The sequence below is a fragment of the Blennius ocellaris genome, assembly GCF_963422515.1.
Source record: "Blennius ocellaris genome assembly, chromosome: 19".
Classification (NCBI taxonomy): Eukaryota; Metazoa; Chordata; class Actinopteri; order Blenniiformes; family Blenniidae; genus Blennius; species Blennius ocellaris.
Genome location: NC_137668.1, coordinates 1316142 through 1338495, shown reverse-complemented (window position 1 = coordinate 1338495; position 22354 = coordinate 1316142). Strand labels below are relative to the sequence as shown.

Sequence of the window (22354 nt, the reverse complement as noted above, 5' to 3'; positions counted from 1 at the left end):
CGGGTAGCCGCTAGCTCGGGCGGCTAGTAGACGATCAAGTAATACCTGGACTCATCTTCGGTGATTCGGCACAGTCAGAAAAGCGCTTCGACGTGATCCAGGAAGCCGGGTTGTTCTTCCAAAAGCCAGGAGCCTCAAAGCCTCAAAGGTGAAAACTGGCGGCTGCTGAGGCGAGGAGACGAGGACAAATGGAGGACGAAGTGTCTTCTGCTTCCTCAAACATGTTCCAGACGGGGTCACCGATGGCAGAACCACCTTCTGTGTCTTCTTCATCAATCACTGGGTTTGAAATGACCATGATGATGAAATATGGTTCAATTCAGCCTCTTCGTGGTCAAAACTCTGATCCTCCATAATGTAAACACAACTTGGGCGTGTGCACAACTCGTGATGTCACTCTATTATTGTGAGAAGCTCCGCCCAGCAGAGGAAATACTGCTGTTTATCGGCTATTTTCTCGCAGATTGCCGTGTTTTAACATTTTACCCTTGGACCAGTTAGTATAAAAAATGTCCCTAGAAGCGACAGCCAGAGTGTTTTGGAGGTCGAATTTTCATTTCACTAGGACTTTAAGAATATGCTGATGACATCAATTCAAGTTAAGTTTAAATATAATTGAATAGTTTCTTCCTGTTACAAGGGAGTTTTATTTTACTTCCCGCCATCTTACGCTTGCTCAGGTGGAATTGTTTGTTTTTCATTTCATAGAAATGAACTTGAATTGAAGCTGTGAAACACAAGTTTTGTGTGTCTTGGTCATCCAGGTGTGCCTCAGCATCTAAACGGAGGAGTCTGCATCACCAGCCTGGATCGAGTGTCTCAGCACCGGCGCTGTGTGATTCTCTCTGGATGACATAAGGTGGAAAAGGCGATGACACACAATGTGAGGCAGTCGTTGCCCGTACCCGATGAGCTCATGAGCAATAATCTGAAGCAGGCCGAGGCGTCTGCCTGGGAAAAATTCTTCTCGGTGCGTACAGAGTAAACGTCAACAAAACACTTTCACGAGTTAATCATTTACTGTTTGATCCTGCCATCATCACAGCAACTAATCACAGAAAGAAAACGCCCATTTAATAAATGTGACTGTTGGAACGGCCCCGCCTCAAGCTGGTCGCTATTTAAAGCAGCATTAAGAAAAGCCGTGTGACTCACGTGGTCATTCAAAGTCGTGGTGAAGTGGAATGTGACCGCCGTCTCATTATCAACATACCTTTTCACTTATCAAGGCGTGTAAATATTGTGATGAGAAACGCCTGTCTGAAAGGAGCCTGAGAAATCCCCGAGGTTTGACTCAGTCGGACCAATAAAAGTGACCAAAACACGAGATCCTCGTTAGAAATATTACATTTATTTATAAAATAGACATAAGACTTCAGATTCTCACTGTGCAAATAAGAGCAGACGCTGTACAGAGCATTTTAATAACAAATGATAATCAGAACATGATTAGATCTCATCCCAGATTTAAAAAGTAAAACAAACAAAGAAAAAAAAAAAACACTTTTCAAAGCAACACTGCCCAAAATAACTTTCTTAGAAAATACATAATTTTTTATATTTGATGCTAAATCTTCAAACGTGGAAGATGATGAAATATAAACGAGAGCACTTAAACCAGCATGATGAAATGCAAACCTAAAGGTAGGACTCGTGCCAAAAGCCTAAACGTACACACTATTTGTTCATTAAAACATCCACACAGATATGAACCTCACTGATGCCATGCGACTGCCCAAACCGGAGATTTTGAAAGTGTGGAGGGACCAGCCTCCTAACCCGCACCCCACCATCATTCCTTTGTTTTGTTTTTTTAAACTAATAAACTAAACAAACATTTTATTTGACTAGGAATGCTTCATTTTTGCAGTTTCGTTTCAAAACTGTTTTGCATTTACACGGCACTGTTTTTAAAACAATGTCTGTTTCCATGAAAACTGCAGATATGGTGGGAGTTGTGCCACTTTGAAGGCCACCATGGTTGTTATTGATTATGTACCCTCACATGTGCAGGAAGATTGTTTTCTTCAGCTGTGGTGTGTACGCACAGTAGCAGCTTTTCCTTGAGTGTTTTCAAAAAGTTGTGTTGTCAGTGGCTCTGAGCACCAGTGTCGTGTAAACAGTTTCTCAAGGAGGCCCCTCCCCACAGTGTCATCCCAGGTAGGTGCTTCACTTAGATGCTGTATACACACACACACACACACACACACACACACACACACACACACACACACACACACACACACACACACACACACACACACACACACACACACACATAAATATATACATACATACACACGTATATTATACACACACACCTATTAAAGTTAATATTAGATATTTCTCATCATATATAATAGACGCTATTAAACATATGTTTCATTCTGTGAAGGTTTGCATCAGACATCGGGAATGGACGGAGTGGTTGTCTCTTCTTTTTCCCCCCTCCAACCATGATTTTAAACTAATGAGGTACTTTTTGAAAGGAACTACGTGTCTTCATGTGTAAAAAATCCATAACTATTCATCCTAGGCCATTGAAATTGTACAAATGGTGAGGCGTCGAAATGGGAAGCATCCATCTGGGATGAACCCCCCCCCCCCCCCCCCACACTTTCAAAACCACTGGTCCAAAGAATAAACATTACACAAGTTATTTGTATCCATAGATTGCAGATCCACCCTCATAAACAGCACAATGTACTCACCTAAAATGTATTCAAACCCATGCTGCAGGTGCCACTTTCAAAAGCAAATCATGCAGACAACCAATTGATCTCACGTCACCTTCTTGCAAACAAAAAGCTCAAATGGATTTCTCTCCTGGATTTACGTTTACAGTCCCATCGCTGGAGGCTTGAGAGAAGTTTTTACAGTTCCGTCTCCTTCTCTCCGGTTTCATCTGCTTCTAAGTAATATTCATCATCTGTGGTCGTGTCGGAGCTGCTGTCTGACGACTCCTCGAAGGTGCTGAGGCTGGACATGTACCCCCCAGACCGGAGCTGTGCCCGGTCCGCCTGGAGTGCCCCTGACGTGCTGGGGAAGGTGGGAGAAGGGAGGCTGGGAGGTTTGGAAATGCGTCTGGTCACCAGTGACATGGGAGGGGTTGGAGGAGGGGTCGGAGGACCCTCTGCTTCCCATGTGAAGTGGCAAATGTCAACGCTTGGGTTGTGGAGGCGAGCCGGTTTTGAGATCAGAGTGTCGGTTGAGGGTTGAGCAGGGGCGCCTTCAGAGCTCCAGTTTGCCAAACACTTGGTCAGTGATCGAGGAAGAGACCGAGACCTGAATTTACCTGGATCGCTGGCCAAATACCACAAATGATGGGGTTTAGCAGCTTGGCCACCAGAATCTGAGGCTCCTTCAGGGGGGGCGGACCACGGATCTAAGCTTCCGCCGTTACCTCCGTAAGACAAGGCAGAGTGAGAGAGGTCGCCCACGCTCATGAATCTGGATCCAGTGGAAATCCGTCCGGGTCCTGAGGGCCGACTGGAGAGAACTGAGCTGACAGAAAAGGACTTCCCAGGCTCTATGCCATACTTCAAATCTGCATATGAAGATGCCAACCGTTCCTTATCCTGTCCTGGACTGATACTCGGAGGACCTGTGGATGCTTTCCTCGTCGCCCCGTGGCTCATTGTGTCGCCTAGTTCACGGCGCTGCAGCTTCGGGCTATAGAAGACGTTGTCGTCTGCTGGATCTGGTGCAGGAAAATGGGACACGGGAGAAAGAGAGGCGAATGGGGAGAAGGGACTTCTTGGGCTGGGTGTCGACTTCCTGAACTGAATTGGATAAACACCTGACGTGTTTGGGCTCTGACAAGGACTGGGATCTCGACAAGGGACGAGCTGGTTTGTTGTATTATAATCTGTGCTGTTATCTTGGTAGAAGTCAAAATGAGGCGGCGGTGGGCTGTGGACTCTGAGCTGAACTTTACTTTCAGACGTGTCTTCCGGACAAGCATTCGGCTCTTGTGGGTCAGTTCTCAAAGTTGATTTTTCTGACCACCCAGAGAAGTGATCTCTTGATCCTGTTCTTTCAACAGTGGAGGAAGGTATGATGGTGTATCTGTTTTGTGTCCATATATCATCCGTGTTCTTGACCGATCCGTGGCAGACTAATTCTTTCTCCTCGACAGTTTTGGTGCTCTCAACACTGTTATCACTAAGGTTGCTGACGTCGCTGCTGATCGAAGGCGTTTGGGAGCCTCGTCTCCATTTCCACGGGAAGGACGGGTCGTCATCCTGCCGCTTCGTGCTAAATCTTTGTCTCAGTTTGTTGAGGACCTGATCCACTTTGTTGCTAGTCTTGCTGACTCTCTCCGACTCTGATCTCGCCAAATTGGCATTTGGTGTGCTGACACTTTTCTTTAGTGCAAAGCGGCTTTTCTTTGGGCTTTGTTCATTTTTGACATCAATGGAGAAAAATCTGCTTTTTCCCAGAACACCGTCTTTCATTCTCCGGCTGCCCTGGGACTGACTGTCAGTGGAGCTGCTGCCACTGGAACTCTGATCCGAATGACCACGAGGTTCCGCTGCAGCTTCTCGACTCTGCCCTGAGTGTGAATGTTGACTTAACTTGGTCTCCACAGAAACCGGTGTGTTTGCAGTGTGCTGCAAAGGTTTAGGTGTGGTGCTCTTCTCGGCAGCTGGAGCTGGATCCGCTTTATGTTTAATGCTGTAGATCAATGTCTCTGTGACAAATGAGGAGTGGGATGGTCTATCAACCTGAACAGACTCTGATCCATAGTTAACTCTGTTGTTGACGAGCTGGAGCTGGCTATTCGGAGGGGCCTGGACGATATTCCTGTCATGATTGTTGATGACCTGATCGCATTTTGAGCTGTCTGTTGTACTGGTTTTCTTTGGGAAAGGCAGCGGCATGAGCTGGAAGGCCTTTGTAGGGGAGAGAGAGGGTTTGGTGGACGGTAGGGTCTTGTCAGATTTTGAGGAAGGGCCATACTGTGACTGAGTTGGTTGTGGAAACAGAGGCGACCTGGGTGTTATAGGTTTAGTTTCTCCTTGTGCAGGCCTGCTTGACCTGAGTGTGGAGTACGGTGGCGAGCTATAACGAAGCTTATAATTTCTTGAAAAGTCTGGTGGGAGGGAGAGGGGAGCAGAAGAACGACACTGAGCTGAGCCAGATTCTACTGACTGTGTCCTTTCCTGCATGGGTGTGGTCAAGACCTGTTTCTCCTGGTCAAAGATTGTGGCGTCTCCAATTCTCTGCTTGCTTTTCTCACGTTCTCTAGAAGCCGAATCAACTGCGTCAGATGACAGTGATCTATACTTTCCCTTTCCAGGCTGTGTACTGGAGATGTGAGGTGAATCAGGACTGCATTCTGGGCTTCCCGATCGAAGGAAGGAAAAAATGGATGGTGTATCACGCCGAGGCCTTGACGGTGATAGAGGGATAGCTGGGACTGGAGATGTTTCTTGCTTCTCCACTTTCGCGGACTCGGAGCAGTGCAGATCCACCGACTGATCCCACGTTACTCGCCTCGCCCTCTTTGCTTCCGGTCGTTTCTTCTTAGGGTCTCTTTCCAGGCTGCTGGAAAATGTTTTAATCCCTTTGGTGCTAGTGGCATTGGTGGTGTTTGGGGTTGCAGGAGGGGTTAGCAGAGAGGATATGGAGGTGGGAAGGGTGGGTGAGGGTGTTCTTGAAGGGGTGATGGAGGGACTGAGAAGGGAGGGACTCGTGGCTACAGGATGTCCAGTGGTGGTGGATGAAGATGTGCCAGAAGTGGGGGGTGTGTAGTTGTAGTTTGTTTTGGAGAAAGAAGGGACTGTCGGCATCAGGCTGGACACAGTTTTAGACTGGAAAGGTTTGGGAATGGAGGCGTAGTTTCTTTCAAAGCCAAGAGGCGTGGTCGTGACTTTGTCTGTCAATTTTGGGGTCTGGGAAGAAGAATATTGAATATTGGACTGAGAAGGGGCTGTATAGAAAGAGAAAGGGCTTTTAGCATTGGAGGCAGTTGAGAGGCCAGAAGTGGTTAAGGTGCAATCAGGCGAAGGAGATGATCTGATGAACGGCTGTGAGTCCATGTGAGATGCGGGGGGGCTGTTGGATTTTGATGAACGATGATTATTGTTCCCCGTGGGTGTACTTGGGCTCCTGGGACTTCGCAGAGGGGGTGGTAACTCAGCTGAACCATTACTTGCGTCATGCTGGTTGGAGTCTTTCAGGTGACTTAACATGGTTAGAGAGGAAGCTCTGCTCATTTTAGAAGTGAATGAAACACAAGGGACACTGTAAGTTGTTTGTAGTGCTCGGTTGTTCAGATTCGAGCCATGTTGCTGCATGACAAGCCAACCTGATTCCTGGTTAGGTGAATTTTCAGTGTTTCTTTGTCTAAGGTCGGCAGTTCCTCCCTGTGGCTTCATGTTACTCCTGAACACGGCCTCTGTCGTGTTATTGTTGTCTCCGTTGTTGCGGATTTGAGTGAATCTTTTGTTGTCAGTTGGACTCATCGAGCCCAAACCCCGAGTATCGTGGGGGGGTGTTAAGGGTATGTTATTGGGCTTATCTTCGATATTGGTTGGATTGCTGCGAGTGAAAGGAGCATTACCATCCCGGGTCACTTGTTTCCACCAGGAAGTGGATGTGAGGGTGGCTCTCGGGACTGAGGGAGGCTTTTGATGGGGGGAGTGGTCATAGGAGGGGTGCCTGGGCACTGACACGGAGGTCGCTGACAGTAGGTTTGCACTTTTATCTGAAGCCTTGTAGTGTGGTTGTCCTTTACTCAGAAATGCCTGAGTGGACTGGGTTTTATTCATGGTTGTGTTATCTGACTCCCTGCTAATTGGCGTAGTTGAGAAGAAGGGTGTGTCTGATTTGTTAATTTCTCTCTGATTGGCGGATGAAGGGGGACGGACGGGTCCGGTTTTAGTTGTCCCGTAAGAAAGGGACCCTGGTGAAAGCAGTGGCTTTGGCCTCTCTGGCTCATTTTTGTTGAGAAATCCCTGTGTGGAGAAAAGTTTTTCATTCTGCTTGGTAGGAGAAGTGCTAGCGTTGGACAAGGTGGCGGCAGCAGTGTTTGAGCTCTTGCCACTGGAGTTGCATCTTCTTAAAGACAAAAGTAAACTGCTGGTTGTTGGTTTTGAGCTCAGAGCCGACAGTTGTGCCTGGTTGGCTTGCAGATTGCGCCCTTGTTCAATCTGGTTGAGGAGAAAGGGCGACGCTGGGGATGGATGGGTGGTTAAAGGACTGACATCTTCTGTATCCGTCTTCATAGCGTTTACATCCAGGGAGACCGTCTGCATAAGTTTTCTGCGAGAGTCCCCCATCGAGGGATCAGCTTTAGTGGACCATCCCACTGTGTTGTTCCTCTGGGCCATTAAAGGCCTCCTCATTTGAGATCCACCATCTGAAGTACCTTCCCCACCATACTGGAAGGTCTCCTGGAAGCCGTATGCACGGTTTGCTGAAGGATCTTGTAAATTCCCCTGAGCATCAGAGCCGCTGTCCGGTTTTTTAGGTCGACGTATTCGGCCGGTCCAGGGAGGGGCGAGAACCGTCACCACAGTGGAAGACAACATGCTTGGGGAATGGTGGGCGGAAAGTCTCTCCAAATCAGCACGGCTCTCAAGCTGTTTGTGTTCCTTGATATCTTCCCCCGGCTCAGCTCCAGTTACTGATCCAGTGTTGGTTCCAGGAAGTGATATACAGGCGTGCAGGCTGTGGTGCTCTTGTGTTCGAAGGTCACCATTTGGAATTCTGTAAGGTAAACTCGAGTCCTTTTCTTTGCCAGGTGCTTGGCTGAGCGGTCCGTCTCTTGGTAGAATATCCAATGATGAATGGACGCTGGTCCTCTCTAACGAGGTGTGAGATGATAACGCTCCTCCATTCACCTGTGGAGACAAAAATGGCTTAAACTTGCAATAGAATTTCAGAGATGATGTCAATATTTCTACAGTTTTAATCCACGTGACTGTACAATATCCAACGCTCTATATCCTGTCGGTATCATAACACTTCAGGTATGTCTAGCTATATCGTTAAAGTCGTCTGAGTGCAGATTATCATGCCTCTGTGAATTCTGCACATAGTTCCACAAAAGGATTGGAAAAAGTCTGTTGAGCTTCTACAGCAACAGTTCTTGAATTTCACAGAGCAAGTCCTTCTGTTCCCAAGGTGGAGCTATTGAAAAATTCAAAGCCTGACGAACAGGTTGTCTTAAACGGCGTGAGAAATTTCTTAGACACACACACCCTGTCCCTTCTAACTGCTGAAACAATAATCAGTCCAGACCAGAGTACACAATGTCACTTGTTATATTGTGTTTACAGGTGGCTGCTTCACGTCAGGCCCCTAAACAGTTGATTTATCAGATGATGTGGCTTATCTTTACCTGAACTCTGCCATCTTTGCCCTCAGATGGTTGTGGTTTGGTCACACTGGAAAAGAAGGGCAGAGAGAGAAGACACTTGGCATTAATGTTCATATGCACATTTTTCATTGTTGGGAATTTGTTGAGCCATAAAATAAAGTTCATGAAAATCATTTTTTAATAATATTTTGTTGTATAAACTAAACTCATCATGCCTACCAATCCCCTTGGAGATATTCCTCGTGGTGGGGGACAAGGGTGAAGGGCAACCCACAGTGGTGACCTGTCCACTGCAGGAATAGAATCTAAAAACTCCCAATTCTAACCTCTCGCTCCTACGACCTGAAGCTAATGGATTGAACTGCCACATGTAAGATGCACTATCCGTCCAACAGGAGCTGTTTGAGGTTCAGCGTCTTGCTTAAGGACACTTTGACCTGTGGACAGGGAGTGGCAGGGAATCATAACCTGCAACCATCCAATTGAAATACGACCATTTTACCATCCCAGCAACAGCTATTAATTATGTAACGTTGTCTAAAAACAGTAGGTCTAATAATTTAATGTTCTTCTTGATTTATTGTATTTTGTTCTGTTTAGTTTTTGTGCAATGAACAGAAAAATTCTGATCAAAATATCTGAGATCGTGTGCGACCTATCTACTCTACTGTAATGTTTTTTTTTTGGTGAAACAGTTGAAGGATTAAACGTGTAACAGTGGCCACCGAAATGCCGATCGACAGGCCCGACGACATTCCTCTCCTCTGTCCTGCTCTCCTCTAAACGGCTTTCTCACCATCACATGTGCACGGATGAAGCCACGCCTCACAACCATTCCAGCGCATTAACAAAGCCTTTCTCTTTTAATTAAATACGAGCTGCAGGTGCACCCGCGTGTAAAAACAATGCAAACTCGGCACAACGCGACCATATTAGGTCAGGTCGGACTGACTTGACTTCACACGGTGGATGGGAGTGTCTTCGCTTGAACAAATAAAGTTGTGTTTAATGACCAGCAAGGACAAGCTGATCCTGATCTTTGGATAATGTACACACAGACATACGCTTCAGGAGACTTATGTAACACAAACTCTTCTCCCAGTAGGATTATTGTCAACATCTATTATCATATCTCTTTGATTTCTTGTAAAAAAAAAAAAGTTAATGATTGGCTGGTGAAGCCACAGCGACGACTCCAGGAAGTATCACCGTACGACCACAGGTAAATGATTTATGAGTCAATGACACATTAATAGTAAGAATCCTGCTTCCTGGATGGAGGAGAACAGAGAGCTGCATATAGAACCGACACACTACTGGAGTCCAGACGTTGGAGAGTTCGATCCCTGTTTGGCAACAGGATCACAGTTAAATTCTTTGACGAGCACGTGTCAGTTTGTTTGTTGTTGACAAACGGCTTTTATGTTTCTGCCTTCGTCAGGGTTGCCATGTTCAGTTTAGCATGAGAAGTGGGGTGTTGGCCTGTGGGACAAAACTGGCCTGCAAGAGGTTCCAGTTTGGCCAAACCACCAAGCAAATTGTACATTGATACACAGAGTATATATGATAAGAATGTCTACATTTTCACAAAACCAAACAATTACTAGTGAAAATGACCACAATCTCAACTTGAGGCCAATTTCATGAAAACAAGTAAAATCTAAAAACAACAACAACAACAACAACAATAAACAAACAAAAAAAACCTTCACTTGTAGCCTGTTTTATTATGATTTTTTTTTTTTTTTTTACAAACTATGTCCACTACTTTTACTTTGTTTAAATAAATAAATAAATAAATAAATAAATAAATAAATAAATAAATAAATAAATAAATAAATAAATAAATAAATAAATAAATAAATAAATAAAATCGATGTTTTCTGGCCTGCCTGTTGCCGGGGGGGGGTTCCGACACAATCTGATATTAGGATATTTAAAATATTTTCCAAACACTTAAAAACATCAACATATCTTTATTTTATGTGACTACATTCTGTTACTTTTTGTCCAAATTTGCCTACATGGTACCTCAGCTGACGTGAAACTGTTTCAAACACAATCTGGGGATTTATACAAGCTGATTTTAATCCCTTAAGACCAAGTCATTTTTCCAAACTAAGACATTAGTGGCAGGGCTGGAGACTTTGGTTCGGAGGGATTAAAAGCAGCTTTAAAAGTATCATTTGGTATTTATGCCATCCGCAAACGTTTGTCAACCTGTCAAAATGATGGAAAGGCTTCAAATTTTTCTCTTCTTGTTCAAAACTCTCCAGAAAATATTCAGTTAACGTGACTTCTGGTTACAGACTCACAGAAGCGCTATTTGAAAAATGAAACATGAAAACAACCTGATGCATTGAAAAAAAGGGTGTGTGGCGGACGCCTGCATCCAGAAAATGATTTCTGAAAGTTACACAGATGGTTGGTTCGTGTTTATATGAGGATCTGAAGCCGGCAGACGGGGCGTCAGCGCTTCGCTCACTTGCTTCACTAAATGTAGGAAAACAAAGGATTACAGCGACTCGAGTGTGGAACTGAAAAAGCAGCTAATAGAATGTTGTTGCAAATCTGATGTGCAGATCAGTCATTCTGCAACAAAAGAAGACAGACTGGACACCATGTCGCCGTGGCGACGTCACGTCCACAGAGAAACAAAGTCCTCCCGCGGTCGAGGTGGTTTACCTCTGCAGGCCCGAGTCCACAACCCTCCTGTGCCTTATTCTGCTGGACAGTCGGAGGAAGAGGGAGGAGGTGAAGCGCGGCTCGTGAGTCCGCCGGGTCTGGAGCTCTGAGTCTCCGCCGTGGAGACACTCGTCCTTCTTTAGTGCGTCAGTCCGTCTCAGTGCTGGAACACACACATTCACTGTCTCAGGCAAAAACACTGACGCTTCTTTAGTGTTCTGAGTAGAGATGGGAATTAAAAACCCCAGTGTTTCAGTTTCTTGGAATCGTTTGCTCAATTTTGCAAATGATTCCTGTCTCTTATACATATTTTAGTGTTAGTAATTAAAAATGTGTTTTTTTAATGTTGTGTGAGAGGGAAACGCTATTTATGTGTGACGATGTGTAGCAGAACTGACAAATAAAGCGACTTTGACTTTGACTTATTGGTTCCAATGGGTGTGAATGATGTCACCACGCAGGATGCATAGTGATGTCAGACAGCAGGAAACATGGCGCCCAAGCTGCACAAGCCCTCCAAAGTTTGGTTCCATTTCAGGAGAAAGAACAACCGCAGGGCGACTTGCAAAGTGGACGTTCGATCAAAGAGAGGAAATACGACCGCCATGCGATAACTCCGAATGAATCTCATGGAAACGTCAGCGCCCTCTGCTGGTCATACTGCAGGTTCTATGTCCAAATGAGAATCGATGAAGAACTGAATCGTTAAGCAGAATCAGAAATGGAATCAGATTTGGAAAAATGGGATCAATTCCCAATCCCTGGTTTTGGGGTTTGTTTCCACGACAACGTTGCCACTGAAAATGCAACTCTTTGAAAGCCTCCTACGGAAACGGGGTGCGACTGCACACGAGCATAAACACTTCTGCACATGCTCAGTCAACGGACAATAAGAACAATGTTTCCTCATGACTCCCAGTCTGTATTGTTCTCCACCTTTTAACATTTGTTCTCTGCAATCGTGTGTGTGGTTTCATTCCAAGAACAGCGCCCACTAGTGGCCTGGCATGTAAACCACACTGTTTTCAAAACGTTGCAGCATGAGCATGACACTTTTCTGAAATGGAAAGATGAAAACGTTGTCATTTAACCGGGGCCTCGGTGTGACGTTCTGCAGCATGCGCAGCTCGAAATGATGAAAACAAGCTCAACAATTTGCTTCAGGATGTCGTTCAGCCTTTAGAAATGTGAGGAATTCCAGCTGCTCTCCTGACTTTTACATATTTGCTCTAAATGTGGTTTTTAACTTTACAACGTGACGCTAATTGTCACTCATTGAGTGTTTAAACTTTTACCTTGCCTGCCTGAAAATGTTGAAAGCCGACGCTCAGAACTGCACACTCACATTTTTACCTGTTTGTTTGCTAGTTTTGGGTCAAAATCATAATCGTTTTACTAAATAAAAACAAACAAACAAACTGGTAGCACTGGGTGGGTTTCATATGAAACACTTTGAGCAACACATTTTCATGTGAGATGGTTAAATAGGATTGGAATTTGTGTAACTTTCACATAGAAATCAATCCCTGGACAGCTCATGTACGAGTTTGTAGCTAAAAAAGATCTTTATTTTGCAAATTCTAATTTCTTTCTCTACCGTTCCTTCCTTCTTTGTGGCTTTCCATAGTTGCTGCTGCACCTTTTGCTTAAACCTGCTTAAAGCTTGAATTTGCTGAATGACAGAGCCTCATTTACTTTTTATTTTTGAGATCGTTTATATGCATTTGAGCTCTGAGGACAATCACAGCAATAAAGTTGCACTTTTGTCAATATATCTGATATCTGTAGTCATTTTGAAGTGCATTGAGAAAAAAATGATCAGAAATCAAATCGAAACTTGAATTTTTCTTGAAAACAATCCTACATTTTCTTGTTTAAGGCCAAATGGCCTGGCAAAGTACAATAGATATCTTGAATACAGGCCTAATAGTCTGTGGATAAACAGTGGACACTGGAAATTGTAATGAATCTACAAAAGACAGATCTCAGGTGTGAAAAGAGGAGGTTTTGGTCAATTTAACCCAGAAGTTCCCGAAGTGCAGGCTCAGCGATGTTTTCAACAATTAGTCAATTATTGATTAAAACTCCACCTGTTAAAGCTAAAGCACATCTTTAGTTCCCCAGTGAATCAAAGAAGGTTTTAGTTATTTATTTTCTCCCTGCTTGTGTTTTAAAAGTTATTTCTGCACAGAGGTCATTTTCATAACGAATCTTGAATTTGGAAAAATCAGTGTCACGATTTTCAAGTCGTAATTTAACTGTTGATGGGATTATTTAAACTGTATTTGAAGGGGGGGAGGGAGGGGGGGTTAACCTTTATTTAACCAGGAAAGAATGTCCGGTTTGTATCAAAGCTTCAGTAAAAGTTTCAAGGTAAACATGAGAGCATGTATCATTGTTCATGTTGTTCTGAATTCAGTACTGAGCCGGAGAGGGAAAGAAATGAAGGAAAATAGAAAAATAGAAAAAAATGAAGAAAAAATAAAACAACAAAAAAATAATTAAAAAGGGAACAAAGTGAAAAAATGGAAATAAAATGTGTGTGTGTGTGTGTGTGTGTGTGTGTGTGTGTGTGTGTGTGTGTGAGTGTGTGTGTGTGTGTGTGTGTGAGTCACCTCTGTGTGTCTCTTCCCATCTGATTCCTGGTCGGTGTCGCTGCAGCTCAGCTGGCGTTTCCTCATGGCGCCGACTTTGCCTTTCGACCAGCGTTTCATCGCGTTGTTCTCTAAAACAACAAACACAATAAAAACAAATCCAGCGGTTTTGAAGAGTCAACATCTGCTCTGCTCTTCATCCCAGCTGCTTCCTGCTGGAGGAGCTGCTGCTCATGAAACCAGATCCTCAGGCTTTATTTACTCCCGTTTGTTGTTGACAACCGTCAGTCGTAACGCCGGACTCAGTGCTGCGCTGCCTCATCTTCCTCTCCTCTCCTCTCATCTCTCCTTTTCTTCTCCTCTCCACTTCCTCTCCTCTCCTCATCCTCTCTTCTTTTCTTCTCCTCTTCCTCTCCTGCTTCTCTTTCTCTCCTCTCCTCTCGCCTTTTCTTCTCCTCTCCACTTCCTCTCCTCTCCTCATCCTCTCTTCTTTTCTTCTCCTCTTCCTCTCCTGCTTCTCTTTCTCTCCTCTCCTCTCGCCTTTTCTTCTCCTCTCCACTTCTTCTCCTGCTCCTCTTCCTCTCTTCTTTTCTTCTCCTCTTCCTCTCCTGCTTCTCTTTCTCTCCTCTCCTCTCGCCTTTTCTTCTCCTCTCCACTTCTTCTCCTGCTCCTCTTCCTCTCTTCTTTTCTTCTCCTCTTCCTCTCCTGCTTCTCTTTCTCTCCTCTCCTCTCGCCTTTTCTTCTCCTCTCCACTTCTTCTCCTGCTCCTCTTCCTCTCTTCTTTTCTTCTCCACTTCCTCTCCTGCTACTCTTCCTCTCCTCTTCTCTTGCTCCTCTTCCTCACCTCCTCCCCTCTCCTCTTCCTTTCCTCTCCTCTCTTGCTCCTCTTCTCCTTCACTCCTGTTCCTCTCTTTGTCTACTTCTGCTCTCCTCCTCTCCTCTTCTTCCTCTCCACTCCTCTTCCCTCTCCTCCTCCCCACTCCTCTTCCCTCTCCTCCTCTCATCTCCCTCCCCCTCCTCCTCCCCACTCCTCTTCCCTCTCCTCCTCTCCTCTTCTTCCCCCTCTCCTCCTCTCATCTCTTCTTCCTCCTCCCCTCTTCTGCCTCCTCCTCTCCACTCCTCTTCCCCCTCCTCCTCTCCCTACTCCTCTTCCCCCTCTCATCTTTTCTTCTTCTTCCTCCTCCTCCTCCTCCTCCTCTTCCCCCTCTCCTCCTCTTATCTCTTCTTCCTCCTCCTCCTCCTCCTCCTCTCCTCTCCAGTGGAGTGTATTTGAGGGTCGTTCCCTCGCTCTGACACACACAGTAGCGGTGATTGTGTGAAGTTGTGGGTTTTTCACTTCTCAAAGAAAGAGAAGAAAAAAGAAAAGCGCAGCGTGTTGTTTCGTTGTGTCGCCCACCACCAGTTGTGTCAGCGGCCCACGGCTCGGCGGAGCCTGCCGCTCGTATTCAGGAGTCGTGAGCACATTTCACACCATTTCCACACTTTTAACAGCAAATAGTGAAAAAAGCCGTGACGAGGGAACGTCAGCACTGTGATGTCAGAAACTCCACCTTCTTTCTTTCTAATTAATTACAAGCATGAAAAACTTGTTTTGTGTTGAAACTGAGTGACGGAAGTCAATTAAAAAAGATTTTAAATAACTCTGAGGGAAAAGGGAGCGCTTGATTCCATCTGCAGCGTCCAGATCATCTGGTCTGACTGGAACTGGATCCTTTCCTTGTTCATCCTTCTGCGTTTCACTGAAATAATTCACATCATTCGTCTTTTTTTTTACTACATTTTTATTATTTTTCACCGTAGATTCATCTGATTCAGATTTTTTCTGCATTCCTCTCTCTATTAGTCTCCTATTGCACCGTTCCTCACACATTCTTATACTTTCACTTTGGATTTGTCCTTTTTTTTTTAAAAACTGCTGAATTTTCATGTTGTATTTATAGGTCAAGGATCTCAACATAAACACGTGTTAAATGATGGTTAAACAAACTGTTATCATACTACACAAAATAAAAAGGACAACATCTAAAATATGAGAGAAAAACACAATTAATTAGTCATTTATTTGTAAAGGTTGTGTGATTATTGGTTTAATTCATCATGAATTCATAGCTTGGCTTCAGTCAAAAGTACAAAAATCTGAGAAAAATGACCAAAAACAACAGATTGATGTGATGAAATAAGGATGAAATAAATGTTTAGGTAGAGTCAGTATGGGGCGAGAGACACTTGAGAACAAATCCATCAAAGATCATTTAAAATCAATGAACTTATTTAAGTCTGTATCTATCACAGATGAGATCACATGATCTACAGTGATGATACAGACGACTTTAACTTACAGAGGAAATATTCTTTGTATGCCATCACGAAATACTATAAAATACATTTTGTGTGTAAGAACTGCCTGTTTTCCATACGAGGTCTTATCATAACCACGAGACGAAACACATTTTGTTTCTTCAATCCTGCAGTTTTTAATCTTCCATTAAACAGCCGGTGATAGAATCAGTGTGGAACCTGGGGGTTCCTCAGAAGCCGCAGATTTGTGGGCGTTTAGGGACTGATAATCATGTTTTTCTCCCCTCTAATCTGAAATCTCCAGGAATGTGAGTGAGAGGAAATCGGACGGCGAAGGGAAACCAAACATCCCAGCTGCGCTCGCCTTATCTCGCCGATAGTGCTGGCCCGATTAGCAGAGCTTATGTAACGCGGCGCTCGCTCCACACTTTCGCTTACAACCGGAGCACGCGGCTCACACGCCCACTCAGCCAGCCGCTCACACATTCCGGAGCACTTTTACCAAACGCTGCGGACCCAACGTTTCGCCAGGATGGTTCCAGCGCGACGCCACCGAGACGCCGGGCCACAACCGACTGGTTTGATTCAGTTCATTGGCTCACGGGCGGGAGGGGGTGGGTACTTTGACCTTCACATGACTTGAGATTTACGCTCTGCACACACTCTTGGCCCACCAGATGAAGTCCTACTGCCCCAGAGAGCGCTGGATGTTAAAAACCGGTGACAACGGGTCAGTTAGAGACACAAAAGGACAATAATCAGGGAGAAATGGCTAAAAACAGACCGCTAGAAACATCAGCAATGGGAGCACACAGACATTCTAGTGGACTGACAACCAAGTTGGATTGTTATTACTGTCAAAATAAAACCACGAAGTCCCAGGAGAATATGGACTGGGAGTCATGACAACACGGAGGCCGCCATGTTTGTTAGTGTCTACTGAGCATGTGCAGAAGAACTGTTTACTCGAGCTGAGGTGCTCAATATACGGTAGCCCTGTTTCAGAAAAGTTGTGCTTTCAGTTGACCACTTTATTTAAAACGTATTTATTTATTGCAATTCATAATGCAATACTCAACAATATGAACGCACACTTCATATTTAGCTAATATATAAGGATTTCTACATATTCATATATGTAGGAATCCTGATTTGGAGCATTAAAATCAAATGAAAATGTCCTCTTTTTTCTAAATAAACATTTCATTTTTAGTTTCTACAGTTGGACTTGCAATGACTTGTAAAAAAGGGAGTAGCTGAATCAACTGTCTATAGATTCTCCACTTTATTGACGCATGTGAGCAGATTACTTCCATCATAACTGTATTTATCTAAACCTTGAGAGCGGCAGACAGCCGCTGCAGCGCAGAAGTAACTACAATCTAGAAGTAATCCACAGTAACTTGCAGAACAAGTGGATGCGTTTGACCTTTCATGCCAACATGGACGCTCCACCTTCCCTGGAGGGGAGAGTCGGAGGCTTTATTAAAAAAAAACAACAACCTGTCTGGACTCGACCTGAGAAATCTGTGCAGGAAGATCCTGCAGAGCCGAGGACGAGACGCGGAGCGCAGAAAGACAGAAACCCGATCGCGTTACATCCATATTAGTGCCGGTGAAGCTGCAGGACGCCTTGTTTGGAGAAAGACTCATCACCTCCTGCATCTACAGCTCTAGTCTGCCGTCGCAGGGAAGCTGCCAGAGGATCAGCAAACTCCTCTTTTGTTGCTTCCAGCAGAAAAACACACAAACTACAGACTATCTTCATCACGTAGTACTTGATTTAAGTGTTTTTAAGCAAAAATCTACTGATTCCAGACATTTTTTAATAACATTTTACAATAACGTGATAATAAATGTATGATATTAATGTGAGAACATTGACTATTGATCAGAATATGACATGATGAACAAAAACGCTTATATATGCTTTAGGATTTATACTCTAATTGACGTCTTTTTTAACCAGACACAACTGAGATATTTATTTCTTTGCAAATGTATTATCTACTTCTGCAGATCTCACCAGCACTACTTAAGCTTGTTCACTTTCTTGATTTGGTTAATTGTTGTTTTTATCCTTTAAAACAGCAGATAGGAAGCAAATGTGACAATAATGAAGTGAAAGCGTCACTAAATGAGTTGATGTCTGCAGAGCAATTAATGCATCGTGCATGAAAACATGTGATTTATCACCGTTCTGTCAGGTTTCTCTTGAAATATGTTTGCAAAACGTGATGGCAGCAAGTCTGCGACACATTTTACAGCGACAACAGACACATTTCAGTTCAGAGGTCACGTATAGTGCCACAATCGATTTTAAATTCAAACGCGAGTACACGAGGTGAAAATGTCTATATTATTCACAAAAACATGAGGCCCATGGGCACAAACCAGCCAACAAGAGGCTCCAATCCGGCCAAACCGCCAAGACGACTGTACAAATTTCAAAGAAAACGTAGATTTTATAAACAAATTTCTTACGAGTCGCCGACACGACATCGAGACCCGAGTGGAGATATTGGTGATGCCGCCATGAAACTCAGCAACATGGTTGTTATCAAACGAGCCTCAAAGCCGTCCTGTCAGGGTGTAAAAACTCCCGTAATGCATCAGCGAGAGGAGAAGACTTTTTTTGGGACATTTCACAGAATTTTCACCAGGTTTTGTTCAAATATGCTGAGATTATGGTAGTTTCCTGTGTTAAATGCTTGGAAAATAACATTTTCATCACGTATACTCTGCACTGACACAAAGAAAAACTTTAAAAGTTTTAATTTAAAGGTTATTATGGCACTTTTTTACTCACTCAAGATGAATTTGGTCTGAATGTGGAACCTGAACTAAAATATGTTTACCACCCCTGCTGTAGATCCTCCAGACGTTTACAATAATATCTGTGAAAAGTCAGTGATTCAATCAAATATTGCTGCTTTTAAGGGGTGGTAATGTGGTTCAACCTCTCACACTGGGGCTTGATCCTCACACACTTTGGAAACTACGGCAGGAATCATCATTTCTGATGCAAAGTCACAACATGATTGAAATAAGAAGAGTTACAGCCATGTTCAGCAGGGAATATGTTTTTGTATTTATAAAAAAGAGTAAAATAAAATAATATATTTCAAAAAAAATCTTGAAGGCAGTAAGTGACAAATATTCAGATTTTTGTGAAATAAATCCAATTTAAAAGTCACAGATGAAGACAAATCTATGCAGAAGCGTATGATTTATGTTGTATTGTGTTTTATTGTGCCTTATGGGGAATACATTTGTTATATTGAGTTTTACTGGGCAATATTTAGTGATTTTCATCAGCAAAAAGTGCCTTATAACAAAAATGTACTTACTTAAAAAGGAACGTCGGTTCCTGCCGCTCGTGGCTTTAAACACCGCAGTCCTCTTTGTGTCCTTTTTAAAAAAATAATTACATCTCAATGTGCAAATCTCCGGTTTTGCATCAAGTTTGGAACCATAAACCGAAGCGTTGGTTTTTATGGCGTCTGGGCCACAGGTGATAAAGGCGGCCTCTGCGTGCGACCTTCAGTCACCGCCATGGGAAACGTGTATCGTCTCCCCCTGTCATCGGTCTGTGTTGAGCTGATGACTAACTGTTATCTCAGAGAGGCTCTTTTTGGGCTCGCGCCTCGCCGCGGGTGTCTCATGCGAGCATGTTGGTGTGTTCTCCTCCTGAGGTCAGCCCGGCTGTGGGTGTGAGCCTGTACTCTATCTGCCAGCTAACACTTACATAACCGCATGGATGCAAGCAGTGGGCGTGTGCTCGGGCCCTGACAAACACATGTAATGTTCCAGCGCCAATGATTTACACCCTAACCTTCTTTTTAAGTTAAGGCGAGGTTAATGACTCTGCACTGGCTGCATGAGTGGCAACAAAAGGTGGCCGGGGCGAAGTGAGACTTGTTCCCAGGCCGCCACACCTTCACGACTTGTCAGATTTCCAACACAGATGTCTTATTTTTCAGCCTAAAGACGTGCACAGAGAAGGGGCAGGTTTAAAGAGGAATTAGGAGGAGGATGTGCGGCGTTAATAAACAAGAGTCGGAGACATGCACAAACAGTATCTCTGTGTATCTTGGTATTAAACGTGCAGCAGCTCGTCTGCAAGAAAGCCTCTTGCAGCTCCCGCACAACAACACGAAGATGCTGGTGTCAAATGTCAGACTCATGACACGCAAACCGCATGCTCAGGTGCAAAGGTTATGTACACAACTGGACACATGGAAGGTCGAGCCCAAAGCAAAGAGTGTGAAAGTGTTGGCGAGAGGGAAAACTTCGCACATGCGTCATGTTTTATAGAGGAACGGCTGTCGCTCCATCCGGACCTCAATCACACATGAAACAGTTTGTATAACATAAACTCAAAGCTGCTGACCAGTCCGGATTATTCCTTCTCAGTATGACGCTCTCATTTCATCAGATAAAGACACATAACATTAGTGAGAATTCCTGTTTCTTTCCTGAAGTTACTCCTCTACATGCTGTCAAACAGTTTAGCATAAAGATCAACGTATACTATGTGAAATAACTACATTATTCGAAAGCCGAATTTACGTCAACAATGAAGTACATCCTGCCAGGTGTTTAATCTAGCTATAATACGTGTCTAACATTGCGAATATACATTTAAACATTAAATCCACCGTTTACTAAACGCGGTTCGGCGCGATTGTCTTGTCTCGTGCGTAAAAGGTAAAACGAGCCACAAAAAGAGCGTGTCGACATATTACAGCTTAGTAAAGTGGTGACAGTGACGATAAGCTGGCTACAGGGTGTAAAAAGTGGAGTTCAGAGGGTTTTTCGTAGCCGTACCTTGCAGTGGCAGTCCTCGCTGACAGTGTGGTCCCGCACGGAGGCGTCGCTCTCTCTCCTCCTCCAACTCTCCGCTCCAACTCTCCTGCGTCACTTGTTGACATCCTTCTTCAACCGGTTCCGTCAGCCTGCAGCGCTCCGCCGGCCTCTCGGCCGCATCCGAAAAATGTGCAAAGGAATTTACGAGGAAATATTCGGTCCAGAGCCGAACATCCATCCACAGGAGGCTCTTCCTCCGCCGCCACCCGCCCGCTGCTGCTGCCGCCGCCGCCGCGCCCGGGGCGGGTTAAAGTTCAACACCTCGTGTCGCCGGCAGGTGAGCGGTGCCACACGGCCGGGCGGGTACTCTGGACTTTATCCCTCTCCAAACACTTTCTCTGGCACGGCCCTGGTTCATCCAACAAGCGCGACATGTGAATTCCCAGACAATAATGTGGGAGATTTTTTGTTGTTGTTAAAAATAACAAAACGGATAAATTATAAAGCTGGGAATTCCCAAGGTCACCAACTGGGAAAGTCCCATTTCACAGCTGGAGCGTTGTCATGGAAACAAGAACTTTTTAAGCAAGTCATTAGCATGAAAATATATTTGACAGACCAATATAATATATTATAATATAATATAATATCATATCATATAATATCATATCATATCATATAATATAATATACAATGGTATGAAAATGTTATGCAAATGTAACATTTTTATTTATTTATTTATTAGGTGTTTGGATCAGCAATTTCATTTTGACATATCAAATAACTGATGGACAGTAATATTTCAGCAGTGAAATGAAATTTATTGGATGAACAGAGAATGTCCAATATGCATTCAAACAAAATTAGACAGGTACAAAAAATGTGGGCACCCTTGTCATTTTGTTGATTTGAATACCTTTGACTAATTAGCAGTGATTAGTGGGAACACAGAATTGGTTTGGTGAGCAGGTGCAGCCTTGGACCTCATAGACAGGCGCATCCAACCATGAGAAAAGGTATTTAAGGGAGCCAATTGCAAGTTGTCCTTCTCTTTGACTCTTCTCTGAAGAGTGGCAACATGGGGGCATCAGAACAACTTTCAAATGACCTGAAAACAAGGTTTGTTCAACATTATGCTTTAGGGGAATGCTACAAAAAGCTATCTGAGAGATTTCAGCTGTCAGTTTCCACGGTGAGGAAATGGAAGAGCACATTCTCGTTAAGGCCAGAAGTGGCAGGCCAAGGAAAATATCAGAGAGGTGAAGGATGGTGAGAACGGTCAACGACAACCCCCAGACCACCTCCACAGACCGACAACATCATCTCGCTGCAGAGGGTGTCACTGCATCGGTCAACAATTCAGCACACTTTGCACAAGGAAAAAACAAGAGGCGATATGCACGGTGGTGAAAGAACACGGCATTCCAAGAAAAACACTTGCTCCCCACAGTCAAATGTGGTGGCGGTGCCATCATGCTGTGGGGCTGTGTGGCCAGTGCTGGTACTGGGGATCTTGTTACAGTTGAGGGTCGCATGGATTCCACTCAATATCAGCAGATTGTTGAGAATAATGTCCAAGAATCAGTCACAAAGTTGACGTTACACCGGGGCTGAATATTCCAACAAGACAACGACACAA

General features: G+C 44.2%; 1 protein-coding gene across 4 annotated transcripts; it reads right to left on the bottom strand.

Moving 5' to 3' along the window:
- Positions 1 to 1331: 1331 nt before the first annotated feature.
- On the bottom strand, positions 1332 to 20926 carry LOC308143935 (uncharacterized protein). Of its 4 annotated transcripts, none has more exons than XR_013937037.1 (6): positions 20737 to 20926; positions 13630 to 13739; positions 11015 to 11177; positions 8351 to 8396; positions 2237 to 7850; positions 1332 to 2180 (listed from the first exon to the last, which is right to left on the bottom strand). XR_013937037.1 is itself a non-coding variant. In XM_080514887.1 (5 exons), the coding sequence occupies exons 1-5, from the start codon at positions 20838 to 20840 to the stop codon at positions 2874 to 2876; spliced, it is 5400 nt and encodes a 1799-aa protein (XP_080371013.1). In that variant the 5' UTR covers positions 20841 to 20926; the 3' UTR covers positions 1332 to 2873. The 4 variants fall into 4 exon arrangements, 2 of the variants coding, with proteins under 2 accessions (XP_080371013.1, XP_080371014.1); XR_013937038.1 differs by having other exon boundaries at positions 2241 to 7850; XM_080514887.1 differs by having other exon boundaries at positions 1332 to 7850.
- Between the last annotated feature and the right edge of the window lie 1428 nt (positions 20927 to 22354).